The sequence below is a fragment of the Chrysemys picta genome, chromosome 10 (assembly GCF_011386835.1).
Source record: "Chrysemys picta bellii isolate R12L10 chromosome 10, ASM1138683v2, whole genome shotgun sequence".
Lineage (NCBI taxonomy): Eukaryota > Metazoa > Chordata > Testudines > Emydidae > Chrysemys > Chrysemys picta.
This window is the reverse complement of record NC_088800.1, coordinates 73,620,938-73,648,272: the sequence shown is the minus strand read 5'-3', so window position 1 is coordinate 73,648,272 and position 27,335 is coordinate 73,620,938. Positions and strand designations below refer to the sequence as shown.

Sequence of the window (27,335 nt, the reverse complement as noted above, 5' to 3'; positions counted from 1 at the left end):
ATTTACCACTCACCCAATTTTTGGGACATCTGCAAACTTTTTCAGTGATGATTTTATGTTTTTTCCAGGTAACTGATAAAAAGATTAAATAGCATAGGGCCAAGAACCGATTCCTGTAGGACTCCACTGAAAACAGACCCACTCAATGCTGATTCTCCATTTACAATTTCACTTGAGACCTCTCAGTTAGCCAGTTTTTAATCCATTTAATATGTGCCATGTTAATTTTATTTCGTTCTAGTTTTTTTTTTTAATCAAAAGTTAGGGAAGTCAGCAATTTTGAAGCTTTCGCTAAAATGAATAGAATCCAATATTTATTACAGAAATTAATCATCTTTGTATCAAGTTACTTGTCTCCCACACCTACTCTAATGCTGCATGCAGTGAGCTCAAGCTGTGCATGGATTACCAGACAGAAAAATTCACAGAGCATACAGTAATTTAAGTGGGAAAGCATGTCTCTCTTTCACAATAAGACCTGTGCAGACATGGGCCTTTGAAGAGTACCCTGCCTATGTAACAATATTTGGCTGCATCTTTTGAACAGAAAAACCTTTTCTGGCTAGACAGTGAATTTACAGTGAATTCCCTTATATATAAAAAATAAAAACTGACCTACATGATCTGTGCTTACTGATGCCGTGCACACTAGCCAAAAACCCACACAGCATTAAGTGACATCAATTAGACATACACACTGAGGGCTAGATTCTCTGCTGTGCCCAATATCCACTAGACAAACCAAGTGGGAAGAGTCACAAACAAGATGGTCCCTGATCCAAGGGTTGGTTCTACACTGGCTGCAGTCCTGGCATACCCTAGAGCAGCCTCAAGGCTGCTCTAGAGGATACCAGTGAGCGATGTCACCAAATAGGTCATTTGCCAGCCGGGGATCAATGGAGCCCAGTAGCATACTCTTACTGGCCCACCATTCCTGCCCCACACCCATGTCTCCAGTGTGCACCTTCCACCATGGCTGAGATGGACATGGTGTAGGAACCAACGAGGACTGTTCCAACTCAAGGAGATCTTCAGCTGGAGATACCTAGCCAGTTTACAGCCCCAAAGGGGCCATATGAGGGAGAGAGGCTGGCTCACGAGTACTTTCATTTCTTTGCTCACAGCAAGTTACAGCTTTGTGTGTTTTAAAGTGGAACAGATTTTATAGAAATCTGCATTATTGCATGTTCCAAGTGCGGTAGCTGTCACTCAGCTCCCCGTAAGTCATTACTTCCATGTATTCAAAGCTTTTTGAGAAATGAAGTTTGTCATGTCACTTTCACACTCCATAAACAATATAGATGCCGGAATATGGTAATATTTACTTCTGTTTTGCCATCTGCTTATATATGCACATAAAATGTGTGACTCCCAGGAATCTGGAGCTGCAGATTAATATCCATCACTTTTAGATGCAAGAAAAATGTTAAAAATGCAATAAATATACTTTCTTCCTTTTAATAAAACAATGTAGTATTGCACCAATTTGGAGGAAAATATATCAAACAATGTAAAACCACTCTCAGTGGATAATATGCTGTTCAGTGTCATGCCTTTGCTGAAAAGAACCGTTATATAAAATAACACCATTTTAGTTATGTAATCAGTCAAAACACAGTGGAATACCAGTTGTTTATCTTAGGAAACAGAGACATATCCATCTCTGCTATAATTCCATTGCAGTCAATTTATCCTGGCCCTGAATGCACCCTTACTGGAGTATTGAGCCATCTCCTTTAAAATGCTAACACTTTGTTCTTTGATTTCTGCACTGGAGATGCGATCCATCCCCTTCTTTGTAGTTTTAGAATCTGTCCATTCCCTCCACTGCACAGCTGAGATGGAACTTGTGCAAAAAACAGTCAACAAGTAAGGGCCTGATTTTCAGAGCTATTTATCCCCACCAGCTCCCACTGAAGTCAGGAGCTGTGAGTAGGACGCCGCTGAAAATCAAACCGTAAGTATGGAAAAGGCAGAGAGAGCTGAGGAGAGCCGGTTATCTCCCCACACTGTCCCCACGCTCCAGGAAGTCCTCCCCATAAAGTAGGGCTCCACGTGCTTTGGGATGGTGGAGCTAGGAGACTTAGTGGAGTAGATTGCACAATTATGTTATATCCTGATTTAGGCCCCAGTTTAGCAAGTTACTTAAGCATGTGCTGAACTTTAAGCACATGACTAGTCCCACTGAAGTTAATGTGATTACTCCCATGCTTAAAGTTAGGCATGTGCTAAAGCACCTTTCTGAATAAGGACCCACAGGACCAACTGAAACTCACAGGCTTTTGCTTACCTCAGATACGGAAAGGATTCAAAGGCTCTAGCTGTGAATTGTTAGCCCTGCTCTTTAGGGCAGAGGCCCAGTTATATGGGGGGGAGTATCTGAATCAGAGTTCCACCCATCACTCCTGAAAGCCTCTTCTTGGAGAGAGGCTGGGTCTCAGAGTCGAGTAGACCTGAGGTAACTACCAGTTTGATTAGGAAAGGAAGGAGAAAGAGAGGGATAGAGACAGATAGCCCGAGTGATGGATCCAGTTGTTTATCATCCCAATAAGATGAAGGAAGAATGTGAGCCCCTCCACTCAATGTCCTGCTATCTTTTGTTTGAAACCGCAGTTGGAATTTTTTAAATCTTGACCACACTCCAGAGTCAGGCAATCCTGTTTTGTTCAGGGTTGCTCTAACTTACACCAGGCAACTCCCAGACCCCTAATGCTGTTCTGGCAGCTGAGAAAAATTGGGATGTAGAGATACCTCAGCCAGAATCCTGCTCAGGGTGTGTCAGAGCTGCAACAGCAGCTCTACACCAGCTGAGGCGTCTCCTGTATAGAGGAGTGTGCCAATGTCTGGATCCTCCAGCTTTAAATCTACTTTGTGCTGCCAGCCCAATGCAAGTATCCTACATAGGGCCCAGGATTGGGGCCTTAATCTCTTGCTGCCAGACCCTGTGGTCTTCATTGCAGTTTATGTCTAACAATTTGATGAACAATTTGTGCATGGGCACCAAATCATTTCACTCAGTTCTGATCCATGTAACTGCTAGCTATAGATTTCAAAATTATTTGCTGCATATGTTATATACTTGGATTCTTTAGAATATACATGGAGACAGAGGGGGTTGAAATATCAGGCAGAGCACCTGTTGTTTTAAGGCTTATATTGAAGACTGTACAGTCCTGGGTGCTACAGGATAACATGTTGAACCCTTCCTTCTGAGGTAGGTAAAATATGCTCCTGATTAGTTCACTCTGTGGGGGTCCTTCTGATGAGACTTTAAAAGTGAGAGGCCTGACTGGACATAAAAGATCTGACACTTTGTCTAGGCATACTGTGCAGCACACTCTTCACTCCTCGTTTGCCACCTACTACCCTTACCCTGAGAGTATCTATGGCCATGTGCTCCCCTAGCATTTGCCCTGGCTCTCATTGTTCCTCTCCAGGGACAAAATCATTTCTGCTGGATCTTGGCCTACCTGCCTTCCGGTACGTCCATTGCTTTCCCCTCTGAACTCTTGCTGCAGTGTGGGCTGGTATAACCACAGAAGGGTTGGGACTAGTGCTCAATACAATGCAATTTACATGATAATTTATGCCATTGTAAGTGCAGGGGAGGGAGGGAGGAAATGACACTCCTCCCTCCCCCAGCCTAGACAAGACCTCCCAGCCATGGATGGGAACATGGAGAAGGTAGGAGAAAGCGAATGCCAGCACGGATACTTAGGTCTGGCTCCGCCTGCCACAGTGGTGAAAGAAAATGCCTTTTTACAAGAGACTTTACATGCCACTACTTAGTGACTGGAGCCACCTGGGTGTGTAGTGTAAGTACACACTTCAGTCAGTGCAGGATGGGGGCTGTAGTTTGTATGTCATTCTGGAATAAAGGAAGTATATAAATAGAAATATAATTTGAGAAGACCAACTTTTTTTAGAGGCACAGTTTATATGTCTAAAAAATATGAATAAAATCATAGCACTGTGAAGTGTCAGATGGTACTTTGCAAGAATATAAAGGAAATAAAGAAAACTGATTTTACAGTGCATTTTTTAATTAAAAATTATAAGAATTTTTCCTTTTTAAGAACAAACTACATATTAGTAGGATCATGTAACTTTATCCAACAAATGGAACGGTCACTATAGAGATTCTTACAATTCAAAACATGAAAAATAAAGTATGATATTTAACTTTATAAATTTCCTCTTTTAAAAATCACTTTTCTTTAAATCAATAAGAGTATTACCTCTCTTTTTCTGGTACAGTACATATGCTATCTGCAAGCCACAAACCAAAGAGTCACCAATACCAAGAAAATACAACTCTGTCTCCAGAGTATTGAGAGAATAAAAAGCATAATAAAATATACTTTATAAAGTCAGCTCAATGCTTACAGAAGTCATGACAATTAACAAGAATTGAAAGCCAGCACATTAGTCATAGCACATAGGACCATCATAACACAGGAAGTGTCTGCAATAGAGACTTGTTGGAAAAATATATATAGTGATTCTCAGCAAATGGAAACTGAACTTTGGCACTTGCTTATAAAAAAGGCCTTTCAGAGCAAAACAAAACTGTAATTCACTTAGAAACATTTTATATGTATTTAGAAAAGAAAAAACAGACTAGAGTGATAGAATTCAGAGAGAAAAATGCAGCACACTCATCGACCTACATGGAATACGAGTACAGTTGTTCAACCATCACCTTATCCATGGGAGTGGGGAGAAGCAGAGGGAACACATACAGACTGGGGGCCAGAACCTCAGCTGGTATAAATTGATGTGGCTCCATGAAATCAATGGAGCCAAGCTGATGTAAGTCAGCTGAGTATCTAGCCCTGTCTCTGAATTTGGAGTAGAATAGCATTTGCATCATATTTTAGTCTCTCTCATGACCTAAAAGAGGCAACAAGATGGGGGGGGGTGTCATCTTTTATTGGACCAACTTCTGTTGGTAGAAGGTACAAACCTGTGAGTTACGCAGAGCTCTTCTTCAGGTCTGGGGAAGGAAGCTGAGTGTCTAGATCATGACAGACCACAAGACAAGAATTCTAACTTGTCTAAATTGTAAAGCAGTTACCTTCTGTAATGCGGGTAGTGGCGCCTCTGCTACTATCTGCAGGTCTCAGGTGTGTTGCGTTAAGATGTGGTAAAGGTAGTATAAGGATTACCTAATTTCTTTAAAAAGGTTGTAAAAGAAAGTGTTGAATACAGGTGGGGGAGGGGGAGATTCAATACCAAGGTGCATGTTTTGCCTCTTAAAAAGCTTTGTGCTTTGTTTACATCACATGTTATCAGAGAGGAGCAATTCTGCCACTCGAGATAGGGAACATTTGCCGAAGAATTAGTGTACCAAGCAAGAACCAGATCCAAAGTCCTTTTAAACTCACTAGGTATCTTTGGATCCGCCTTACAATGACAACTGCTATTTGAGCCAACAGGCGCCTCTTTCATCTTCAGGAGTCATGCCCAGAACTACCAGCTTTATTTGTACCCAAGCAGTTTACTCAGGATTTTCCCCAATTCATTTGGTGGGGAAATAAGTGTGATAGACCTTACAAGAAATTGTCCTAATAAAATGGGGCACTTAAATAGAAAAAATGAGTGTAGTTATAAATCTAGCAAACGCTCTTCACATGTCTCCACGGGCCATTTAGTTGCACCTCCGAATACATCAACATTGTTATCAACCCAGGGTATGATGTTTCCAGGCATGTTCGTAGAGCAGTTAGCAATATTCATGATATCTTCTGCTTTTAAGACCCTGTCCCATATATTGAACTGGCTCATCTCCCCAACAAAGGCTTGAGTTGCATCAAATCTTCCTCCAACTGTGTCCTTTATGCATATTAAAACAAAAAGAATTAATTGAATAGGTTTTTCCATGTGCTTCTTTAAAATTAAAAAAGCCACCCACACTACCCACAATAGGTGAAATGCAAATGCAAAATGCTAGTCACCAAGATTTTGAAAGGGGCTTTGTTTTTTTTTTCACAAAATATTGCTCTTTCAAACATTTAGAAGTTCATGTCTCAAAGAACTGGTGTGCTGTATCACAGAGTGTGAATGCCATTTCCTATAGCAAAAGGGCCACATTGTAAATCAGAGGAGCTACTCATGCTCACTTGTTGGAGCAAGGCATGCACATGCTGGCCTTAAAAGAGAGCTGATTTGGGGACTGATTGGGCAATCCTTGCCCAGATTAGATTTTGTTCACTTCAGCGATAACTGTGCATGTGTAAAGGGTGCTTTGAGTTCTTAGCCAATTATAGTAGTAAATATAACATGCCCCTGGACCAGTTATCTGCAGGGATTGAACCAGGACCTCTGGGTTTCAAACACAAACCACATAGCGTCTATTGCCTGTGTTAAAAGACTAACACCATCATGGTGGCGGTAATAGCAGTCTCACTCCTTAAGTGGTCCAGCCACTAGCAAGAGGCAAAGAGCTATACTGAGTTAGCATGATTATACAGCAAGACGATATACTTGGCTCCAATCTGTACTAGTATGATTAGGCAGAAGGAAAGCTTCACAGAAGGGCTCTGCTAGTGCTATAATGCTGAACTTGAGCCTCTACTATGCAGCGAACCTGACATGGTCAAGGAGCAATTCGGTTACAGCCAATAAGGTCATTGAATCTAACTTCCCTTTCAATTCATAAGCAGATCACAAAAATCTGTCAATTTATTCCTTAGGTAATATTTGCAAATTTCATAGCAAGATACTAACTTTTTTGTGTAAAACAGAAGGTAAAAGCCATTGCCAATATTCAAATACACCTCTACCCTGATATAATGCAACCCGATAGAACACAAATTCAGATATAATGCGGTAAAGCAGTGGGGGGGGGGGGCTGCACACTCTGGCGGATCAAAACAAGTTCAATAGAACGCGGTTTCACCTATAACGCGGTAAGATTTTTTGGCTCCCTAGGACAGCGTTATATCGGGGTAGAGGTGTATCACAATTTTCAGTATGTTGGTTAGTTATATAAGTCACTGTATAGCTCAGGGGTCTCAAACATGTGGCCTGCGGAGTTATTTCCTGTGGCTGCCAAGCTCCCCTCACCTGTTACCTTCCCTCCCCCCCCCCAGCATGCCGTGTCTCTGCTCCTCTGCCTACCTCCAGGCGCTTCCCACCGCCAAACCGTTGTGTGGCAGCGCTTAGCGCTTTCCAGGAGGGAGGGGGAGAAGCGGGGAGCCACACGCTCAGGGGAGGAGGCGGGGATTTGGGGAAGGGGTTGGAAGAGGCAGGGCAGGGGTGGGGCCTCATGGAAGGGGTGTAGTCCGGGGGGGGAGGGAGGCTTTTGTACCTTTATATGAAAAGGTGTCAATGATGTGGCTCTCGGGCCAATGTACTAGCCCTCATGTAGCCCTCGTGATGATTTGAGTTTGAGATCCCTGGTATAGCTAGTGATCGGATGACTTATGTAACTGGTCAACAAAGCATGATTGGAGAGCTGTAAATATTAGAGAAAAGTGGCCTATTCTGCCTCTTTACAAAGGCATAGCATGTGCTTCAGCCTCCAGTGGGTTTGCCTCTGGGGTGGGGCAGGAAGGGACCCTGGACATAGCCACAAGCCTCTCCATTATGCCCCGTTGGGGCTTAGTGCTCAGCTGCCATAATAGTTGGATTCCTCTATGCATTCATAGAGGAACAGTGCCAATATTCTAGCTATGAAGAAGGGGGTGGAAAGAGAAGGAAGGGGCTCCCTGCACTCTCCCCCTAAAGAAGGCAAAATTTTGCCAGGCCCTAAGATTGGAGGCAAAGTAACTACCATTGCAGGCAGTTGCCCATCACTATGTTCAGATGCATCATAACTGGTCCAAATCAGCCTATTTCCATAGAGTATCTAGCATCCATATAGCTACCAGCAATCAGTTTTAAAGGATTCATATTCAGGGCATTAGTCAGATCACTGGCAAAAGTAACAGAGCCAATGCTTCATATTTTAGCATTAAGTTAAGACTTGCAATAGGAAATATTTCATTATATATTAATGAAGAGAAATACAGCATGGTAATAGGTACTGATTTCAAACATCTGTTGCTTAACCACGCATCTCAGATGCTACACATGGAGAAGGGGGAATGGTATTTTATAACTGCACAATAGCAAATTCCAAAATCACTTTATTTGTGAACGGTAGGTTTTTCTTTTATTTCTGCTTTTAGAGAAGGGTGAGCGATTTGGTTGTTTTTACTAGAAAAATCTCTCTTCAACTCACCTGCTCCTGACCCAAAATCAGGACCCCTCCAGGTTTAATTGGGTGCCAAGGGGCTAAGTTTTCCCCAGTGCCAAGTTTCTCTCCATCCTGAAAAGCCTCCCACATTCCATCTCGAGTTGTCCACGTGACGCAGATATGATGCCACTTTCCATCACTAATAAACAGAGGAAGCTGGGCAACCTACATGTGGAGAACAATAATGAATGCCGGAGACCTGAGTCTGGCAGTGCCAGCCCATGGCCATTATTCAAAGACCAAGGCTTCATTACTATTCCAGGGTCTTCATAGACTGATACAGGACAAACATTCCCATTGAAAATTTAACACAAGTAATTTTACATTTGCAGCTATGCTGCAAATGGCTAAAAAGACAATCCTCTCAATAAAAGGAGGGGTGGAGGTACAGTCCATGCACTGGAAATTCAGCAAGAAGGACATGTTTTCTGCTCCAGCTATGGCTAAATACCACAGGTACGAGAGCTTAGGTTACCACCATTCCTGCTGATGCTGCACGTTAGTCCATAGCATTTCTTTGTTGTTGTTTAAATCCCTTAATGCTTAGTCCTAACCTTCCATTCAGTTTTCATGCTAGGATTGTCTGTCTTCAATCCTGGGGCTTGCCTGTGGCATTTGTAGAAAATACTGCTGCACTCTATTTGCTGAGAAAAATCTTGAGCCCCTCTTACTCCAGCTGTCCATGGGAACTTTACTATGGGCTTCAAAGGGCACAGGATTAGGCCCCTTTATCAGCATAATCCAACACTGAAGTCAATAGAAAGACTCACTGGCTTCAGTGACTTTGGATCAACCCTTAGGGCAGAAGAATATTTTTAGCCTTACACAAGCAGTTAACAGTGTAGGCTAACAAGCCTACAAATGGGGAGAACATTTTACTATGAGAGATAAGCAAGCTCTAACCTCCCTTCCCCCCCGCCCCACATACACAAGCCAAAATTTAAAAAGGTATTTTTAATAAGCATTTCTTAACCCACTGCATGACCATGAACCATCTGAGTTGTACTGTAGGTATCTTAGCAACCCTATCCCTACACTCCCAGGTGTCAGACTTTAAAAACCCCACACAAAGAACAGTGTCTGACGCCAAGTTTTGATAAACTTCACTTCAGCCACTATTCAACAATCTAGTTTTTGCTCAGGTAAGTAGTAGAATGGCTTAATTTGAGGTGTACAAGTTCTAAATCAATTTCTTTTGACATCTAGCCCAAACTGGGGGTGGTGGGGACATGTTCAGGGTACTTAAACAATTTTGAAAAGTTGGGTTTTAGTATTTTTCTTCTCAGGCCTGATTCTGCAGTGTGCTGAGCACCGTTAGTGTGTATTTGACACTTCGTAGAAGAGGTCCCTGATAATTAAACTTCTTATAGACAAAGGTAACAGTTGGAAGAGTTTGACATAAATTGAAGACCTAGTAATTAGAATATTAATAATAATGTCTTGGCATAAAATTAACCTGAGAGCAAAGACTAAGGCATATGTCAGGTTCATTCTGATATATTAAATTCCTATTAATTTTAAAAGAACATCATTGGTTTGACTATGATCTCTTTTATACCGGCTCTAAACTGGTTTAACTTCAAAGAGGTTACTCCTGATTTAAACTGGTGTGAATGAGAGGAGACTGAGACCCAGGATATCTAAAAGTTTGTAATTGTAACGTACAAGCATAGGTGAAGCATATCCAGCTATACCACATTACCTATTCTCATGAACAAAAGCATCACCTAATTTTATTCAAAGCCATTCAATAAAAGTACGTGCATTTTTTATTTTAAACATTAGTGCCCTTATCTTGCTGCCATTGAAGTCAATGGAAAAGTTACCGGAGATTTTTATAGTGCAGGATCAGGCCTTAAAACATCCTTTTACCTGGGCTGTATATTCTAGAAAGAAAAGTAGTTAGTTCTCACCTTGTCATTAATTAGCAATTCGATTGGATTATTGCCCCACTCTATCAGAACAATTTCGTTAGCCTGCCCAGGGACAGCATAGGAGAATGGTGTTCCAATTCCAGGAGAAGCACTCGACTTCAGCCACAAGCACACAGTGAAGGCATACAACTCTGGCAGAGTCTTCTTGATCTTCCCATATAAATAATTTGTGCGAAGAGGGAGACTGACCTTGAATTCATCCGGTGATTTAAATGCACTGCTTCCTATGGTTACAGAAAGAGAAAAAGCTTTACATGTGTTTAAGCTGACAGTCTCTTCTTAGCTAAAGCTGAACTCATAGTTAAGACACGTTATTTTCTACCTTTGACTGATTTAAGGAATTACACACAAATTATGTTCAAAGTACATTAAGGTTCCACAGACCTACATTAAGGTTGCACAATCTGCCCCACTTGTGTGTCTGTGTTATAATACAGTCTTTAATTATATGATCGCATACTATTTTTCCATAGGATTCCTGCCTCATTCAGTGCACAGAACGGACAGTGTTCAATAAGCAGCTATTCAATATTTTGAATTCTCCTTTTTGTCCAATGTGCGGCCTAGGCCTTATTTACTCCCTGTTATTAAAAGGCAGCTCTAAAAACTAATTTATTTCCCTCTCCCTCCCCCCGCCCATGGCCTTTTCTATAGCACTCATCACTATAGTATCCGAGTGCTTCACAAACATTAATTTATCTTTACAAACCCCCTGCAAGATGAGGTGGTATCATTATCTCCATTTTAGAGATGAGGACCAAAAGCGGAGAGATTAAGGGGAAAGTATTCACTAGGTCTGGGAGACCAATTTGAAATTACTAGATCCAGATATCTCAGAGTACATAGTTTCCAATCAGGCCTACTAGTTCCATTCTGTGGGAAGAATTTTTTAAAGATTCATTCTGAACTGGAATGAAAAGTTTGAAGCTTACTGCAGAATGAAAATTCACAAAAATTGGCACCATCAAGACACTTCTTTGATAAATGTTGGTTTATTTCATCTTTTATTATATTAATTTTAATATATTTATATATTAAACAACAGAATGTAGATATATTAATGTAATAGAACAAAACAAATTGACATTGAATTATTTCAACTTTTTCCTGTTGAAAGTTTCATCAAAATCAACATATTACTACAATACATTTTGATTTTGACTAAATGGCATTGTCCAGTGGAAACTTTTATAAAAAGGTTTTTGATGAGCTCTAATACTTGCATTATATAGCACTTTAAGAGCCTAGCTCCCATTGCCTTCAATTACAGCCGTGAGTGCAATTCTGCTAATTAGACCTCAGGGTCCAGTTGGGCACCCAGAAAAATGAGGAAAACAATTCATGACTCCCTGTGAAAAGCTTGGTTTGACTTGCTCAGCATCACATATGTAGGAAGCAGGGATCGTATCCAGTTCTCCAGGGCAATATACAATTGCCTATCCATGAGACTTTTATTCTTCCTGAAGTCCTCTGCCTCATTTACTCACACCTTCCAATTTCTGCAACAGCCTCCTTCACTACACAACCCTGATTCATCCCCAGAGAAGGTCTAGTCTGTGCACTGAACAAGGCAAGGATCATGTGGACACAATAATATGTGAGCATGTAATTAAAGACTGTATCCTAGCACATTATGCACAAGGGGGCCAAATTAGGGTTGCCTGTGCAATCTTAATTCTGGTATTTCCTCACTTGTGTGCTTGACTTTTAACATGGGTTTTTGTAATTTCCTAGGTTTTTTTAAAAAAAAAGCAAACTGGAAAAAACTCAGAAATGCTACTACTTGGCATCATAATGGCAGGGAACTTTTAGATCCACCACAGACCTCTGCCACTTGTGCTAACAAAGTAACTGATAGCAATAGTAGGAACCATCCACTATGTGGACCAGCACTGGAGAGGGTTGAGACACTTTGCTGGTGCACTTCACAGATATTTGCTGCCAGCAGAGGAATGGCGAGACTCAGGATGTAAGGTTCCATTACAGGCTCTGGAGGGGTGGGGGGTTCTCTAGTGGGCCCAGACTCTTCTGTGCCTTTCCCCCAGAAGCTTGATCCCCTCCCCTGTCCTACTCTTCCCCACCTGTGGCTCATTCTCCTTGCCTACCATTCCCAGTCTCCATTACTCAAGATTCTCATCTCAGCCCTAATCTCCTTGTCCAGCCAGTCTTAGGTCTCAGTCTCACACACAAACACTCCCAATCTCTTCCCCTCCCCACACGTAGTGCTAGTCTCCTTGCCCAGCCTAGTCCCCCCCTCCCAACTCCTCTTTTGATCTCTCCTCCACTGTCTCCCAGGCCGAGTCTCCCTCTCCAGGTTCCTTATCCAATCTCAGTCTTCCCCCATTCATAATCCTCCACAGCTTCTTACCCCAATCTCTTGGCCAGCACACACACACACACACACACACACACACACAGATCTGTTTCCCCTCCCCTCTTCCCTTGTTCCTTCCAATTCCCTGACACACTGGTTCTCAGTCCCAGTCTCCTTGTCCAGCCAGACTCAGTCTGTGTTCCCCCGACCCCCGGTTCTGGTTCTCCCACTCCACCCCATTTCTCACTCCCTTCCAGTCCCACTCTCCTTATCCAACCAGTCCTAGTTTCTTTCCCCTCCTTCCAGAGCCAGTCTCAGACTCCTTGCCCTAATCAACTCCTTTCCCTTCCCCTAGTCTGGGTTTTGTCCCCTCTGCATGCAGATCACATGGCTTCCTCCTCCACCTTCCCCTTGTTAGCAGCCAGGCAAAGGTGGGAAGGTCACCAAGAGCACAGGAGAGACAGGCTCCCTGCTCTCGGTTTCAGTGCCTGGCCCCAGTCACGCCCAGAGCAGCTTGGAGCAATGATTACAGGGAAAGTCCAGCTTCACCCCTGTAGCTATGGGCTGGAGGGAGCATGCTCAGTTTGTCTCAGAGGATAGTGCATGCACAACCTGGCAATAGGTGCTCCAAGGCTCAAGCATGCTCAGTGAGGATGGGATCTTCAAAAAAAAGTAACTGCTACAAATCACTTCTCCACTAAACTTGTGCAAACTGATTTTTCCAAGATGTATAACTTGACCATATTTTCAGGGGCATATTAAAAGGCACATCCTTGACACAAAGGCCATGCCCCTGACAAATTTCAAGCCCTTTCTCCAAAGCACGGGGAACTAGAGCTAGAATGTAACATGGCCAAGTCAGTGCATTTTCCCCTACCCTTGATCTTTGAAATTCTTGAATTTTTGGGGGGAGAACTTCAGCCAAAGCCATTCAGGCTGACCTGGAAAGTTCCAAACCCCAAACAGTTGTTTGGTAAAGCCAAAAGCAACTAAACAGGGTCTTATCCTGGGGAGTGTCAGGCAGCCTTTCATATAGGTGGTGCTACCAGCCCTGACTATAATAACTAACAAAGAAACAGACATTTGTAGCTGTAACAGTAGGTGCTAGGTTACATACACATAGTAAGAGACAGTGGCTTGCAGTCTAACATAGCACTAGGTTAAAATGCCCTAAGAAGCCTTTGGTGTGCACCAGCAGGGTCTATACGGACCAATTAATGAGCCACAGATTAGTGTGCTTTAGAAATCACACCCCCATAGTGCTCATTACCTCATCAGGTAGACAAGTCCTTGGAGACCATAGTCATCTGTAACACCTCCATATCAAAATCAAGAGCCAGTCAGAACTCTTCAATAGTCTACTACTACCCTTTACAAAAGATGGTCTTTTGCCAGGACAAATGTAAGGTCCAGTGAGAGCCTATGGCACTGTGGATGGTTGACAGTCTATTGCAGATTACAAACGGATCAGCATTTGAAATAAAATTATTAATACTTGGCACTTCTACTGCTCCTTTCATTACAGCATCCCAAAGGGCTTCACAAACATTAATGGACTGAATTTCTCAACAGTCTCAAGAATTAAACAGAGCAAGTATTATCCTGCACTTTACAGAAGGAGAAAATTAAGGCACAGGAAAAGCTAAGTGAGTTGCCTCAAAATTGCAGAGAAATGCAACAATACCAGGATAAGAACCCACATCTCCCAATTCCTGGCCCCAAACACTTCAACTCTTTAGAAATCTTTGGAGATGAGCTTTTTTAAAAAGTCCTCTCAGCTGTTTTTAGTCCCCCAAAGAGTTATAAGCACTGGATATTGGACTCTTTTACTTCTCTCTCTGAAGACCTGTGTCCTACAGGGACACACTATTTCTGGCCCAATATTACAAGTGTCAGTGAGTTTGCAATTCAAGACACTTTTATAGGCATAGTCTTCATCAAAAAGGTTCTAGAGAAACTTGTTAATTTGGAAGGGTTCATTGCTCCAAGTTTATTGCATCTCAGACATTTTCACTGCAGCTAAGACTTTAGCTTTGATATTGGGAAAATGTTAAGTGACCAGACATCTCTTTTTGCACATTTTTTAAATAAAAAGAACATGCCCAGCACTAAACAAATGGATCCATTAGTCTGTAGTTTAAAATTCATGAGATGTGTATGTTTGCACGTTTTTGAAAGTATACCCACTACAATTTGTTTCTAAGTGGACTGCCCATTCAGCCAAGCAAGTCATTGTCCAAACCTGCTGTTTTTATAAACATTTAAGGGTAATCTAATGCTATGCTTTTCTCTCTGTAGGTATATTGTCCTTGCAGAGGGTTTCATTTTGTAATTCATTGACACATGCATTTGTAAGTTAAATAAATGGACTCTACTCACACATGCAGTTCCTCAGTAATAATTAATCTAAATATCTGATTAAATGATTAGGATTAAGAGTGTCTCCCAGTGGCACATGTAATCCACTGTAAAACCTGAAGGTTGCACATTTGGGATAGGACACATGCTTCAAGGTCTGCTGAATCTCAGAGGCAATATTCACCACTAAGGAAAACCAAAGGTTTTGGTCTCAATGGTGTATTCAACAAAAAAAGTGGAAAGGGTCTAGTGGCATAATTAGTGGCTGCAGATCTAGAGGGTGAAGTTAGCTGCACCAGCCTATGCCAATAGGCAACTTGTGTTCGCTAATTTTATCTGCACTGAAAGTCATGTGAGCTAACAAAGTGTCAAGAGCACTTTTGAGGAGAATTGCCTCCCCCCCCCCCCCCCGCACCCTTCTCCATTTACATGGCCCCCATATCTAGAGATATCTTAGCATCCAACAAACTTTAAAGGAAAACCCCTAGTATTATTTTTTCCAGTTTAGAGATGAGAAACTGTATGGACAAAGTCACTTGTCCAATAAGTATGTGACAGAGGCAGGAATTGAACCCAGATCTCCAGATACATAGTCCAGTCCCTCAGCACAAGACCATGCTCTGTCTCTTAAGAGGTACAATTCTAGTACTGCAGCAGAAGAGGAGGAAAACTAAACAGCAACATGCAGGGAAGGCTTTAAATTCTGTTTCTAAATTACCTTTTTCTAATTCAGAAACTCTTTCTAGCAATGCACTCAGGGCTGTTTCTGTCTTTTGCCGATGGGCTGAAGTTTCATTATGAAGCAGGGATTTCTCATCCTCAAGTTCAGCCACTTTGCTTAAAAGCTGGCGCTCTAGATCTCCAAGCCTCCTTTGAAGCATCTCTCGAAGCTCATTAGGCAGGGCTGCATAGGACACATTGGCTCGAAGTTGGTGCTTCAAGGAAAAAGAAAAGATTTTATGCCATATCTGAAAAAGCAAAAATTGTGAAATGTGGGTCTGCTCATGACCAAGGAAGAAAGCAGTTTTCAAACCCAGAGCACTAAGCTTTCCTGAAAGTATAATAGAAATGCTAAAAAGTAACGTCATGTTCAAACCTTTCATCAGGCTAACAAAAGAAACAGACTCATTTCTTTAATACCAATGTATTTGTTTAATGCTTCCCTTGTTTCATATCACTGAAAGTTCAATAAAATAAATTCCAGAAGCCAAGTTTGAGGTATTTCAAATAGCTACATGTTGCACATTTAAAAAAAAAAAGTCAATTCAACTAATTAAAAATGACATTAACAGACACTAAACCAGAGTTAATTAAACCAAGAAAATGTTTTGATTACTTTAAAAAAAATCAAAATAGACATTTTGGGTATTTTAATTTGGTAAATAGTGAATGATTTATTAAACAATCAGAGTTCAGATATTTCATCAAATCAACTCCGAAAGTGACCCATTATGAAAATTATTTGTTTAAGTTGTCAAAGTGGGATAGCCTTTATCCCAAATGACACTGATTTACTTAAATTACAGCTAAAAACCAAGTTTTATCTTCTATGGGCATTTTATTGCCAAAGCTTTCCTTTCCCCCCCACCAAAATTATAATGCTATCATGAGGTTCTTCAATAAATAGCAGCATAATAAGAGACTTAATGTTACACTGAACAGGAAAAGCTTTCAAAGTTGTCCTTGAGAAGCAGCCCTTTTTAAAATTTTATGTATTTTGTATTGAATGTTCTCTTCCAAAGAGAACAGGAGAACAAAAGAGAACAAAAGCAAAGAAATGGAAAGGGAGGGTAAAGAAAGAAAGGAATAGGGCAGAGGAGAGAAGAATGATCTCAGTTTCCATCTGCTAGGAAACAAAGATTTCTAAAATGTCAGACCAAATCTTTTCAAATTTACCTGAGGTCCATCTTTTCTGAAAGATTACCTGCTCTCTAGCTGCCAGAGCAGCCGAGTCACTGTGCCAAGCTTCTATCACTGGAAGCAATTTGCTCGTCCTCCAAGCAATACAAGTAGTTTGGCTACAAGCACTGCTCTAGAGAGCCAAGCTTTCCGTGAATTGGAGAGTTTCCAAGATGGTGGGTTACTTCCCAGAACTGTGTTTTGGGATCTAATTTTTAAGGAGGTATCCATTACCGTATCAATCCTCCTGCCTACTTCTAGCCAAATGGATCCTATTCTGGGACAGTCTCATACATGTTAGACAGTGTGACTCCAGAAGACCCTCATCTCCAGCAGCAGGCGAGGCCCAAACACTAATCTATGAGAAAGTGCCTTGAAAAATGTTTAAAACCTCTACTATTGATCTATTATTAAAACTGATTCAACAGCCATTCTGGTTGAAGAATAGCTAGTAACAATTGACTAGACATGAACTTTTAATAAAACATTTTAAATCCTCTTGGGAATCACATACATCAGAATGGGGTCGGGGAGAAAATACCTAGAGTTCTGCCATGGTCGGGGGGGAGGGGCGGGGGGAGAAAACCAGCAACACTGCTTGGGAAAAAAAGTTTCCCTCCAAGCAAACATTGTCCCAAGTGCTATCTAACTGAGCCTAATCCAAAGCTTACTGAAGTCAATGAGAGCCTTTACAGTGATTTCAGTGGGCTTTGGTTCAGGCTTTGTATTTGTACAGTTCTTTGAATGACTCGCTTTCACTCTAGACCAGCTCTCACTAAAGCATCGTGTTGTCTTTATGACCCGCACTTCACAACTTTCTCCAGGCCCTGCTGTTTTGTTCAGCACCCTATGTCAAGGTCGTATGGCCGCTTTGGCCGGACATGTCAGCATCACATTCCAAGCCCTGCGCAGGCAGGTTCTCAGCCCTAGCAGAGATTTAGAAATATTAAAAACAGATACTAAGCCCATAACAGCAGGAAAATAAAATCCACAAATCTCTTCCCATTCATTTTAAGGGCCGGGACATATTAAGAAGGATACTCTATTATCCATTAACCAAAACAACAAACAAATCAATTCTCTGTAGCCTCTCCTGCTGGGTCACTTGTTTTTTCCCCTTTAAACATATATATATAAAGTAATTCATTAACAACTTAACATGCACCCAGCACAAGGGTGTGCACTGCAAATTGCCTGTCTAAAGCACCCATTTATTCAGAAAGTACAGTACCTACATCCAGTTCTCTTCTCAAACCTCCCCTCCTATGCCTCAAAGGAAACGTGGGCCCTCGCTCTCACTACACTTGGGCATATCCTTAGAGAAGAGGGGTCGGAGACTATAGCACTGATTGACCCAGAAGCTGACAAAATAAAGGCTCTTGGCGGGCCCCCGCTGCTGGATGAACCATCTGTAGCTGCTGGCAAGCGATGCCTGTTCCTTTCAGTCTGTGACAGGGAGCAACTTCGTTAATTGCCCTCCTGAAAGAGACCCGTGTATTTTCAGTGGGTGACATCAGTCCCCCCCCCCCCCCCCCCCCCAGGGCTATTCATTACAGCCTGGCGCTGCCGTGGACATGGCATCTCGGATTAAAAGTGCTCTACAGACATACATACACAGCAGCAGCCACCCTGTTTGCAGCACCAGGGACAGCTCCCCATCCAGCCTGTCTCTGAGCATCTCCTACCTCCAGGTTCTCCAGCCGGTCCTTCAGCGTCTGCATGGTCCGGCTCAGCTGGTCGATGACCTGGGTGGGATCCCGGGGCAGGTCCCCCATGGTGTCTTTGCCTTTGCCCAACTCTTTCCGCCACCCTCCAGTCCCGGGCTTGCCGTCGGGGCCGGGGGAGCTCTCGCAGCGGCTCAGCTTGCCGGTCAGCTCCCGGATGGTCTCCCGCTGGTTGCCGATGGTCTCTTTCTGCTGCAGGATGGTCTCCCGCAGCTGCAGCACGGTGGCTTTCAGCTCCTCCTCGGAAGGGAGGACGCCCCCCTGCATGGGGACCGGGGGCAGCGGACAGCCCGAGGGGGCAGCGTCCAGCGGCAGGGAGGTGCACACGAAGCGGCTCCCCGGGGGGCTCTCCTGGCCCCTCACTCCCCGCCAGCTGGCCCCGGAGGCGAGGGAGAACAGCAGCCCAGCCAGGAGAGCCAGCATGCCGGCTAACGGGGCACAGAGCCCCCGAGGGCAACGGGGAACGAGCCCTTAAAGCTGCGGGAAAGGGGATGGGGGGGTCACTTGGGGGACGTGGTGTAACTCAGCCCCAGCACGGAGCTCTCCGGGGCGGCTGGGACAAGGGGACCCGGCGCTGCCCGCTGCCTCCTCCGAGCGCACGATTGGCGGCGGCCGCCCCGGACAGCTCTGAGCAGAGCCCGCTCCACTAGCTGCGCCGCCCTAGCTGCTGCGCTCGGCTCCGGCTCGCGGGCTCTTAAAGGCAGGGCGGTGGGGGAGAGGGCGGCGGGCGCTGGGGGCGGCGGGCGCTGGTTGGTTGGGGCCCGGGCTGACGCCACACGGTCCCCCGCGCACTGAGGAGTTGGAGGGGGTGTGGGAGGCCAGGGAGACTTCCCATTGGCTGCTCGTCAGGACGGGGAGACGCGTGAGCCCGTTCAGCCGGGCTCCGGGCAAGTCAGGGGAGAGCCCCGCCGCCTGAGTCATTAGCCCGCGGGCAAGGCTGACACGCAGGCGGCACCGCTGATGGTACTTCGGGGGCGAGTTGCGGTGATGAGCACGGGACGGCGTGGGGGCTGGCAGAGCCTCAGCTGGATCCATGCTGGACTCTACAGCAATAGCCTGCTCCGGGAAAAGGCAGCCACGTGGTGAAAGCACGGGATCCACAATTGGGTTCTTGTCCTGTCTCCAAGTCACTGTCTCGCCATGCCTCAGTTTACCGTTGTTACGATGGGCATCCTGCTACTTCCCTACTTTACGCTAGTGAGGGTAAATTACTGAGGCCACAATTTTCGAAAGTGGACAGATTTTGAGGTTTTGGGTTGCTCTGCCTTTGATCTGTTTTTTTCAGAAGTGCTAAAAGGCTCATAACCCCAGAGGAAGTCAACGGGAGTGGTAGGTGTTCAGTGCTAAAGTCTGTGTTGAGATATTCCATATAGAAAGACACTATAACTTTGAAGTGATACTAGGGACTTCCCCTTTCTCCAGTCAATTTTGTGTTGACTGATGAATTGTTCAGTACAGTGCATTTTCAGGCAGAACTGAATTCAAGCATGCAACTACTTGCATTTCAGTGTGTGTAGGCATCAGCTATCCACTCCCCATTGTCAGTTCAGGAATACCCATCACCCACTGCCTGGGGAAGCATTCCTTAAGTATCTCTTCTTCAAGGTGGAAGCCTTAGGACCCAATCCAGAAAAGCACTTAAGCACTTACTTAAGACAGTCCTATTCAGGAAAGCATTGGCTTCAGTGGGACATGCTTCTGAATTGGGATTCTCTCCTGAATCAATGCCTTAGGGTCTGATCCAAAGTCCATTAAAACTAAGTCTTTCCACTGACTTCAGTGGGCTTCAGATCAGGTATTTCATACAGAATATTAAGATTTCTAAGGCAGTGGCCCTCAATCTTTCCACACTACTGTACCCCTTTCAGGAGTCTGATTTGTGTTGTGTACCCCCAAGTTTCACCTCACTTAAAAACTACTTGCTTCCAAAATCAGACATAAAAATACAAAATTGTCACAGCACACTATTACTGAAAAATTGCTTACTTTCTAATTTTTATCATATAATTATAAAATAAATCAATTGGAATATGAATACACCTCTACCTCGATATAATGCTGTCCTCGGGAGCCAAAAAATCTTACCGCGTTATAGGTGAAACCACGTTATATTGAACTTGCTTTGATCCGCCGAAGCACGCAGCTCCGCCCCCCGGAGTGCTGCTTTACCACCTTATATCCGAATTCGTGTTATATCGGATCGCGTTATATCGGGGTAGAGGTGTACTGTACTTACATTTCAGTGTATTGTATACAGAGCAGGATAAACAAGTCATTGTGTGAAATTTTCGTTTGTACTGGCTTCACTAGTGCTTTTTATGTAGCCTGTTGTGAAACTAGGCAAATATATAGATGAGTTGATATAACCCCCGGAAGACATCTGCATACCCCCAGGGATACACATACCCCTGGTTGAGAAACAATGTTTTAGTTCAATAATGTCATCTTCAGACTAGATAAAGAGTAATTGGTTAATGTCTGTATTATACTTTGAGGATGTAAGCTATTAAGGAGTATTCATTATTAAAAGCATGAATATAAAAATATATACTAAAGGTCTGAAGGATGTTTGTGAGGTACCATGCATCTGTAAGTGCAATGGCATAGGAAAGAGCAATGTTTGGTATTTCAGTGAGCTTTAAGTTGGCACCACAACACAGGCACAACAGTCACAACCATTGCAGTGCATTATACCAGATACACACTTATTTGCCCCTTATTTTTAAGGAATACTGTTCAAAAGCAATTAGTCTTGTTATCGCTAATACTATGTATAAATAGATTTGTCGTTTCTATGACAAAGCCAGCAAACAAAAATTTATTTTAGCAAAGAATTTCATTGACATTAAATGAAATTATTATGAGGATATAAAACCGAATGCACATGATTGGACATCCTGCTTATTATATTAATTCTGTGATGTGCAAGGATAGTGCTTCATAACTATATCGAAGTGATATAGATCACGTTTAATTCTTTCATGATTTAGCAAGATCAAGTTGAATAATTTCTGAGCAATTTAAATAATTGCAAAGAGAAATAGGATACAATATCCTTAAAATAATTGATTTTATTAAGTCTCTAGAAAAAACCTTGTTAAATGAAATTCAGACAATCAAAGAAATATCTCAAATATAATTAGATGGAGTATTAAATGTTTTCAGATTATTTGACTATTAAGTTCCAAATGTAGCTTTAATGAATATTTATTCAAGACCAAAATTGCCACATTTCACCTGAATGTGTTGTCCAAAATTTAAGTCTGCTATCATTTTCAAATGGCAATCTCAAACCAGAGTATTTTTTACCCTGGCCCTAATCTGACTGCCATTGACATGAAAGGCAAAACTCCCATTGACTTCATAGATGCAGGAACAGATCCAACACCCAGCAGCAAATTTTTCAGTTTGAACATAGGCTCTTTAAATTAGTGTTCCTTTTATTTGTTCAAAACTGACTAGCCATTTATGCCTTAAAATGAGATTGTCTGTGGAAAAAAGTTTATCATATTAGGTAGCAGAGATATCTTAACATTTATGGTCCTTTCACAACATACACAATCTATCCTCCTACGTTTGCTTATGTAGCTTGACCGGTGCGTACTGTTCACATTATTTTGTCCTTGAAACTGGAAACAGCTTCATATTTGAAGTGGTAAGAAGAGAAAGAGGGAATTTATCTGATTTGCAGAAGACCATGAATTTCAACCATAGGAAATGGTCCCGCAAATGCTCCATAAACAGTAGTCGCATTGATTTTAATGGACCGTTCTCTCTAGTGAGAACTTGAAGGACTGGGTACAGAGATTCTCAGTTTATATAGAAATGAAGCATGATAGCAAAGTTCTATATCCATAGAATTCCTCATTCTCCCATCTGGGAACAGGAACTAGCTATCCGCTTTATTCTCTGAATATCCTTTCCATCTACAAACCCAAGAAGTATCATATGAAGAACAACTATAACATTCAGTACATTCACAAGACTGTGGAACCCTGCTGGAATTCATCAGCTGGAAGAGAGAAAACAACGTTGTACAGTGATGGAGAATGAACAGTCCACACCCAAAGGGGGCCCCAAGGATCATCTATGACCCTTTTTTATCCTTCCCTGAATGCCATCCAAAACCAAAGATCTTCCAGAGATGTCATGTGTGTGACCCACCTACCAGTAGGAGTGGCCAGCGATATTCAGCTGTCTTGTGGCTCCTTCCAAATGAACTTTAAGGTATTTTCTTTTATATGTTGAATTATACCAAGCTAAATTTATCCCTGATTTCATAGAATATTAGGGCTGGAAGGGACCTTATCTACTCCAACTCCCAGCTCAAAGCAGGGCTAATCCCCAGACAGATTTTTGCCCCAGATCCCTAAATGGCCTCCTCAAGGATTGAGCTCACAACCCTGGATTTAGCAGGCTAATGCTCAAACCACTCAGCTAGCCCTCACCCCCTCTGAGTTAAGGGGAGATACCACAGATGATTTTGACCCATAAATGCTGTTATGACTTTAGTAACATTACCACAATGTTAGCATTGACACTTGCGAGCAATTTGGAGGTGGGAGGGAAGACAAAGCCATACAAGAATGTTTTCACTAAAATAATATTAAAATGATCCAATAGGGCAAAAATTTTAAACTTGGGTGCCTAATGGAAGATGACTGTACATTTGGATGCCTGCCTTTAAGTGCCCATTTTTTTAAATATTTACATCAATACTTAGCACTTTTATTGATAAAGCATTTTACATTTTCAAAGCCATGTACAAACATCAAATAATTAATCGTTGCAAACCTCCTGTGGTTCTGTTATAGGTAAATATTATCCTCATTTTGCAGATGGTGAAACTGAGAGAGACATTTTATGCCTGAATACAGGTTCTTCTACCTGGCTCTATAACACAGGGTAAGACTGTACCTCTAACACGCATACTGTAAAGCAATTTCATTTTAAAAATATTTAAATATAAAATTAAAGACATTTTGTCACAGAACAAAAAATAACATTTGTTTACAGTAAACAGTGTAACTAATGAATGTTTGATAATACTTAGGTACTGTGAAAGATCTTTAGTTCTGTTTGATTAATGTGTGAATTGCTAGGTTTTTCAGAATGTGTTATGGAGTTTCAAGAAGTGTGTATGAACAACGATATGATGGTATCTGACTTCTGAATGAAGTCCAGAAGAATTGCTTGCTGTTATTAACCAAGCCAGGAATTCCTCTCGCAATATCCTATTTGACTGAGAATCAAATTAGTCAAAGCTAACCTGGGTCATCCTTAAGTCATGCAACGAAGATATGATTCTGAGCTTATTTATTCAAGAGGAGAAAGTTTTCAGGATTGATCTAAGTAACATCCCAAAGTTCAGATGCTTGTTCAAAATATCCCTTTTCTCTGGGGACAGAGACTCATGCTGTCCTGATTTGAACTGGGATAGGAATAAGCACTTAGATATTATGATGATAAGGGCCGTATAAGTACCCTGAAAACATCATGTCATTCATCTCAATATCTTTTTTGCCCAGCTAAAGTCAAGAAGTGTAGAAACACATACACAACTTACCAAACTTTTTCACTCTGAAAGTAAGTTTGAGTTTGACTAAATCTGAGGTTTGTAGGATAGATACAGGTTTCTTTTTTACAACTGGTTCCTCACTCCTTAATAGGAATGCTGGTGGTATTTTATGGAACGACTTCATTGCAACTAATGATAGGCCAGCTTTTCAAATGTCAGATCCAGATTTTGAATCCCAGCTCTGAAGATGACAGGTGTTTGCATCTAGGGTTTTGGCTTGACCCATGACACGGGTAGAGGTAGCAATACTGAATCCTCCTAAAAGTCCAGCAGTGTTTGGATCTGGGGTTTTGTTTCTGGTTCTTCTTTAATTGTAACTGGATTTTGGCACAGAGATAATCACTCATCAGGCAGGTTGGGATATAATACCACCAACAGTAGTAAGCACTGCATGTCTGACTTCCAGAATACTGTACAGTATATGGCAGTAAATTGGTTATGAGAACAAAAGCATTGTCCCATATTACAGAACTGTACTGTATCTTTCATTTTGACAGGCAAGGTCAATAAGATAGCAAAGAATCCTAACATAGAGACTATGAGAAATGGCAGATTCCATGCTCCATGAATGCAAGCATGGAGGGAGGCAGGGTGAAGGCAGACAGGGAGTCTAGTAATAGCCATATTCTTCCATTAATGTTATCCATATTTTTGTTTGGCATTTCAGTACTAAAATAACCCCATCTTCTAGATTCCAAGGCCTTAAGTGAGATAAATATTTATTAAATGCACTACTTGCAACTACAGCGGTTGTTTTGATGTTTAAGAGCATATAAATCTTCATTTTGAGTCACTAATATGCATCAATTGTTTATTGGCGTGGAAACAACCAAAACCAAACAGAGATAGTCTGCTGCCTTTGCTGCCGATTTGCAATTAGATTATAAGGCTTAAGCAAGTTCAATAGTTAATCACTGGAGTTGTTTTATTAAGGACAATTGAGAGGGAAAATATTTTTCTGCTGTTAAATGAGAGGTACAGGTGTTCATAGCACAATGGCTATATATTTCACCACAGGATAAGTGTTGTCTGGAGAAGCAGAAATTACTAGTTCAGTCAAAATGATTCTAAAACTTCCTGACCCTAAGGACTGTCTCACAGTCTAACTTCTCTGCAGCCCACAGAATGGCTTCTTAATTTTTTATTTAACTTTGACAATTTCTCCTGCCTTCAAAAGGGCTTTATTCTCTTCAGATACAGCATTTGCATTCTGGCTGCTATCATTCTTTATCTTTGATACACAATTGAAAATATCTAGGACCAGAACTTTAATAAGTTTTTAAAATGCTGTTGGACTCTAAAAAGGATTAGGATGGTTTTGTGGTTATGGTATTGGACTCAGATTCAGGGGCTGTGGATGCAACTCCTCACTCTTGCATTGATTCCCTGTGTGACTCTGGGCAAGTCACTAAAGGTAACATTTTCAAATTGACCATTTTCAAAAGTGACTTAGGCACTTAGAAGTCTAAGTCCAATTGACTTTCAATGAGATTTAGGTCCAAATTTTTAAAGGTATTTAAGCTTTGCTGAGCTCAGTACTGCAAGGCCTAAGTCCCATTTTCAAAAGTGATTTAGGCACTTACGGTGTGTCTACACTGCAGTTAAAAATCCACGGTTGTCTCGTGCCAGTTGACTCAGGCTCACAGTGCAAGAAGCCTTGTGAGATGGGAGGGCCATGTGACCCGAATGTCCACCTTATAGTTAAATAGTCCCTTAGCCTGAGCCCTGCAAGCCCAAGTCAGCCGGCATGGGCCAGCCACAAGTGTCTAATTACAGTGTAGACATACCCTTAGGAGAGGCAGGTCTTCACTACCTACCGGATCGACGGGTAGGGATCGATCTATCAGGGATCAATTTATCACGTCTCGTCTAGATGCTGATAAATCGATCCCCGAACGTGCTCCCCGTTGACTCCGGAACTCCAGCTCACAAGAGGCGGAAGCGGAGTCAACGGGGGAGTGGCAGCGGTCGACTTGCCGCCGTCATCACGGACAGATAAGTCGACCTAAGATACGCCGACTTTAGCTACGCGAATAGCATAGCTGAAGTCGGCGTATTTTAGGTCAACCCCCTCACAGTGTAGACCAGGGCTCTGTGTTATTGAAAGTCAATGGCACTTAAGATCTTAAGTTCTAAGTCACTTTTGAAAATGGATTTATCCCTCTGTGGCAGGGCCAACTTTCTCCTGCCTCTGCTCAAGCCTATAAACAGCTCATAGTCCTTTTTGTTGGTAAAACACCTGGTGCAGTTTATTACAATATTAATATCCACCATCCTTATTCACTATATAGCCTAATCCCTACAGTCCTAGGGAGCCCTCAGCTCCAGAGGGAAGAGAGAGAGAGATATCTGCTACTTCCTTTCCCACTTCCTTCCTGTGCCTTTTGTATGCTCAGCCTAATTAGCCTCTTAGTTCTCCTCAGCCCATCAGTTAGGCACAGCTCTTCTTAATCAGGTCTGCTGTAGAGTAATTAAGTAGAGGTGCAGTGACCAGAGGGCTGGCTCAGCTGCTGTTGCCCTGCACTCTGTCACACCATCTAAGTCATTTAGGCCAGATTTTTAAAGGTATTTAGGCACCTAAAGATGACACTACGTGCCAAATGGGATTTTCAGAAGTGGTTAGGTGCCTAGGCTCTCTTGAAAATCCCTCTAGTCACCTATCTGCATATTTAGACACCTAAATACCTTTTAAAGTTTGGCTTTTGACAATTTCACTCTTAATCTCTCTGCCTCATTTCTCAATCTGTAAAGTGGGCATAATATTCCTTTCTTTCTTCCACCTGGAATAGAGCAGCCCTACCTGAAGCTCCTGCACTAGGCACCTCAGTTTTCCCTTCCAGAGTCCTCAGTAACCACACAACTCTCTTGCCTTAATGATGCCCTTCCTTGGGGCCTGTTAATTACCAAAATGTAGATCAAATAATCCCCAACAAGAAGTCCCCACCATAGTCCATTTCCCACAGCCCACCAATTAGGCACTGCTCTTCTTACACTAGAGCAGACCTTATTAAGAACCCTGCTCTTCTTTGCAGGCACTCACAGCAGCCTCACTGCTGGGAGTCCTTCAATACCATACTCTGATGTCTTCCACTACACCTAAGCTCCTGTTTGCTCCTCTTCTGTACCTCTGCCAGGACAGACACTCCAGCCGTTCCAGCCAGAGAGGAACTCCAATCTTCTCAGCAGAAACCCCCACAGCCTCTCTTCTGGAAGATCATCCTCACAAGGGGAGCATCCCTCAGTCCCCCTGGCCTTCTCCCTGTTCCCCTCAGTCCAACTCTCCAGT

General features: G+C 42.5%; 1 protein-coding gene across 1 annotated transcript; it reads right to left on the bottom strand.

The window, feature by feature from the left end:
- Positions 1-4,025: 4,025 nt before the first annotated feature.
- NPTX2 (neuronal pentraxin 2) lies at positions 4,026-19,142 on the bottom strand. Its single transcript, XM_005304681.5, has 5 exons — positions 18,433-19,142; positions 15,567-15,783; positions 10,156-10,400; positions 8,228-8,407; positions 4,026-5,835 (listed from the first exon to the last, which is right to left on the bottom strand). The coding sequence occupies exons 1-5, from the start codon at positions 18,892-18,894 to the stop codon at positions 5,608-5,610; spliced, it is 1,332 nt and encodes a 443-aa protein (XP_005304738.1). The 5' UTR covers positions 18,895-19,142; the 3' UTR covers positions 4,026-5,607.
- Between the last annotated feature and the right edge of the window lie 8,193 nt (positions 19,143-27,335).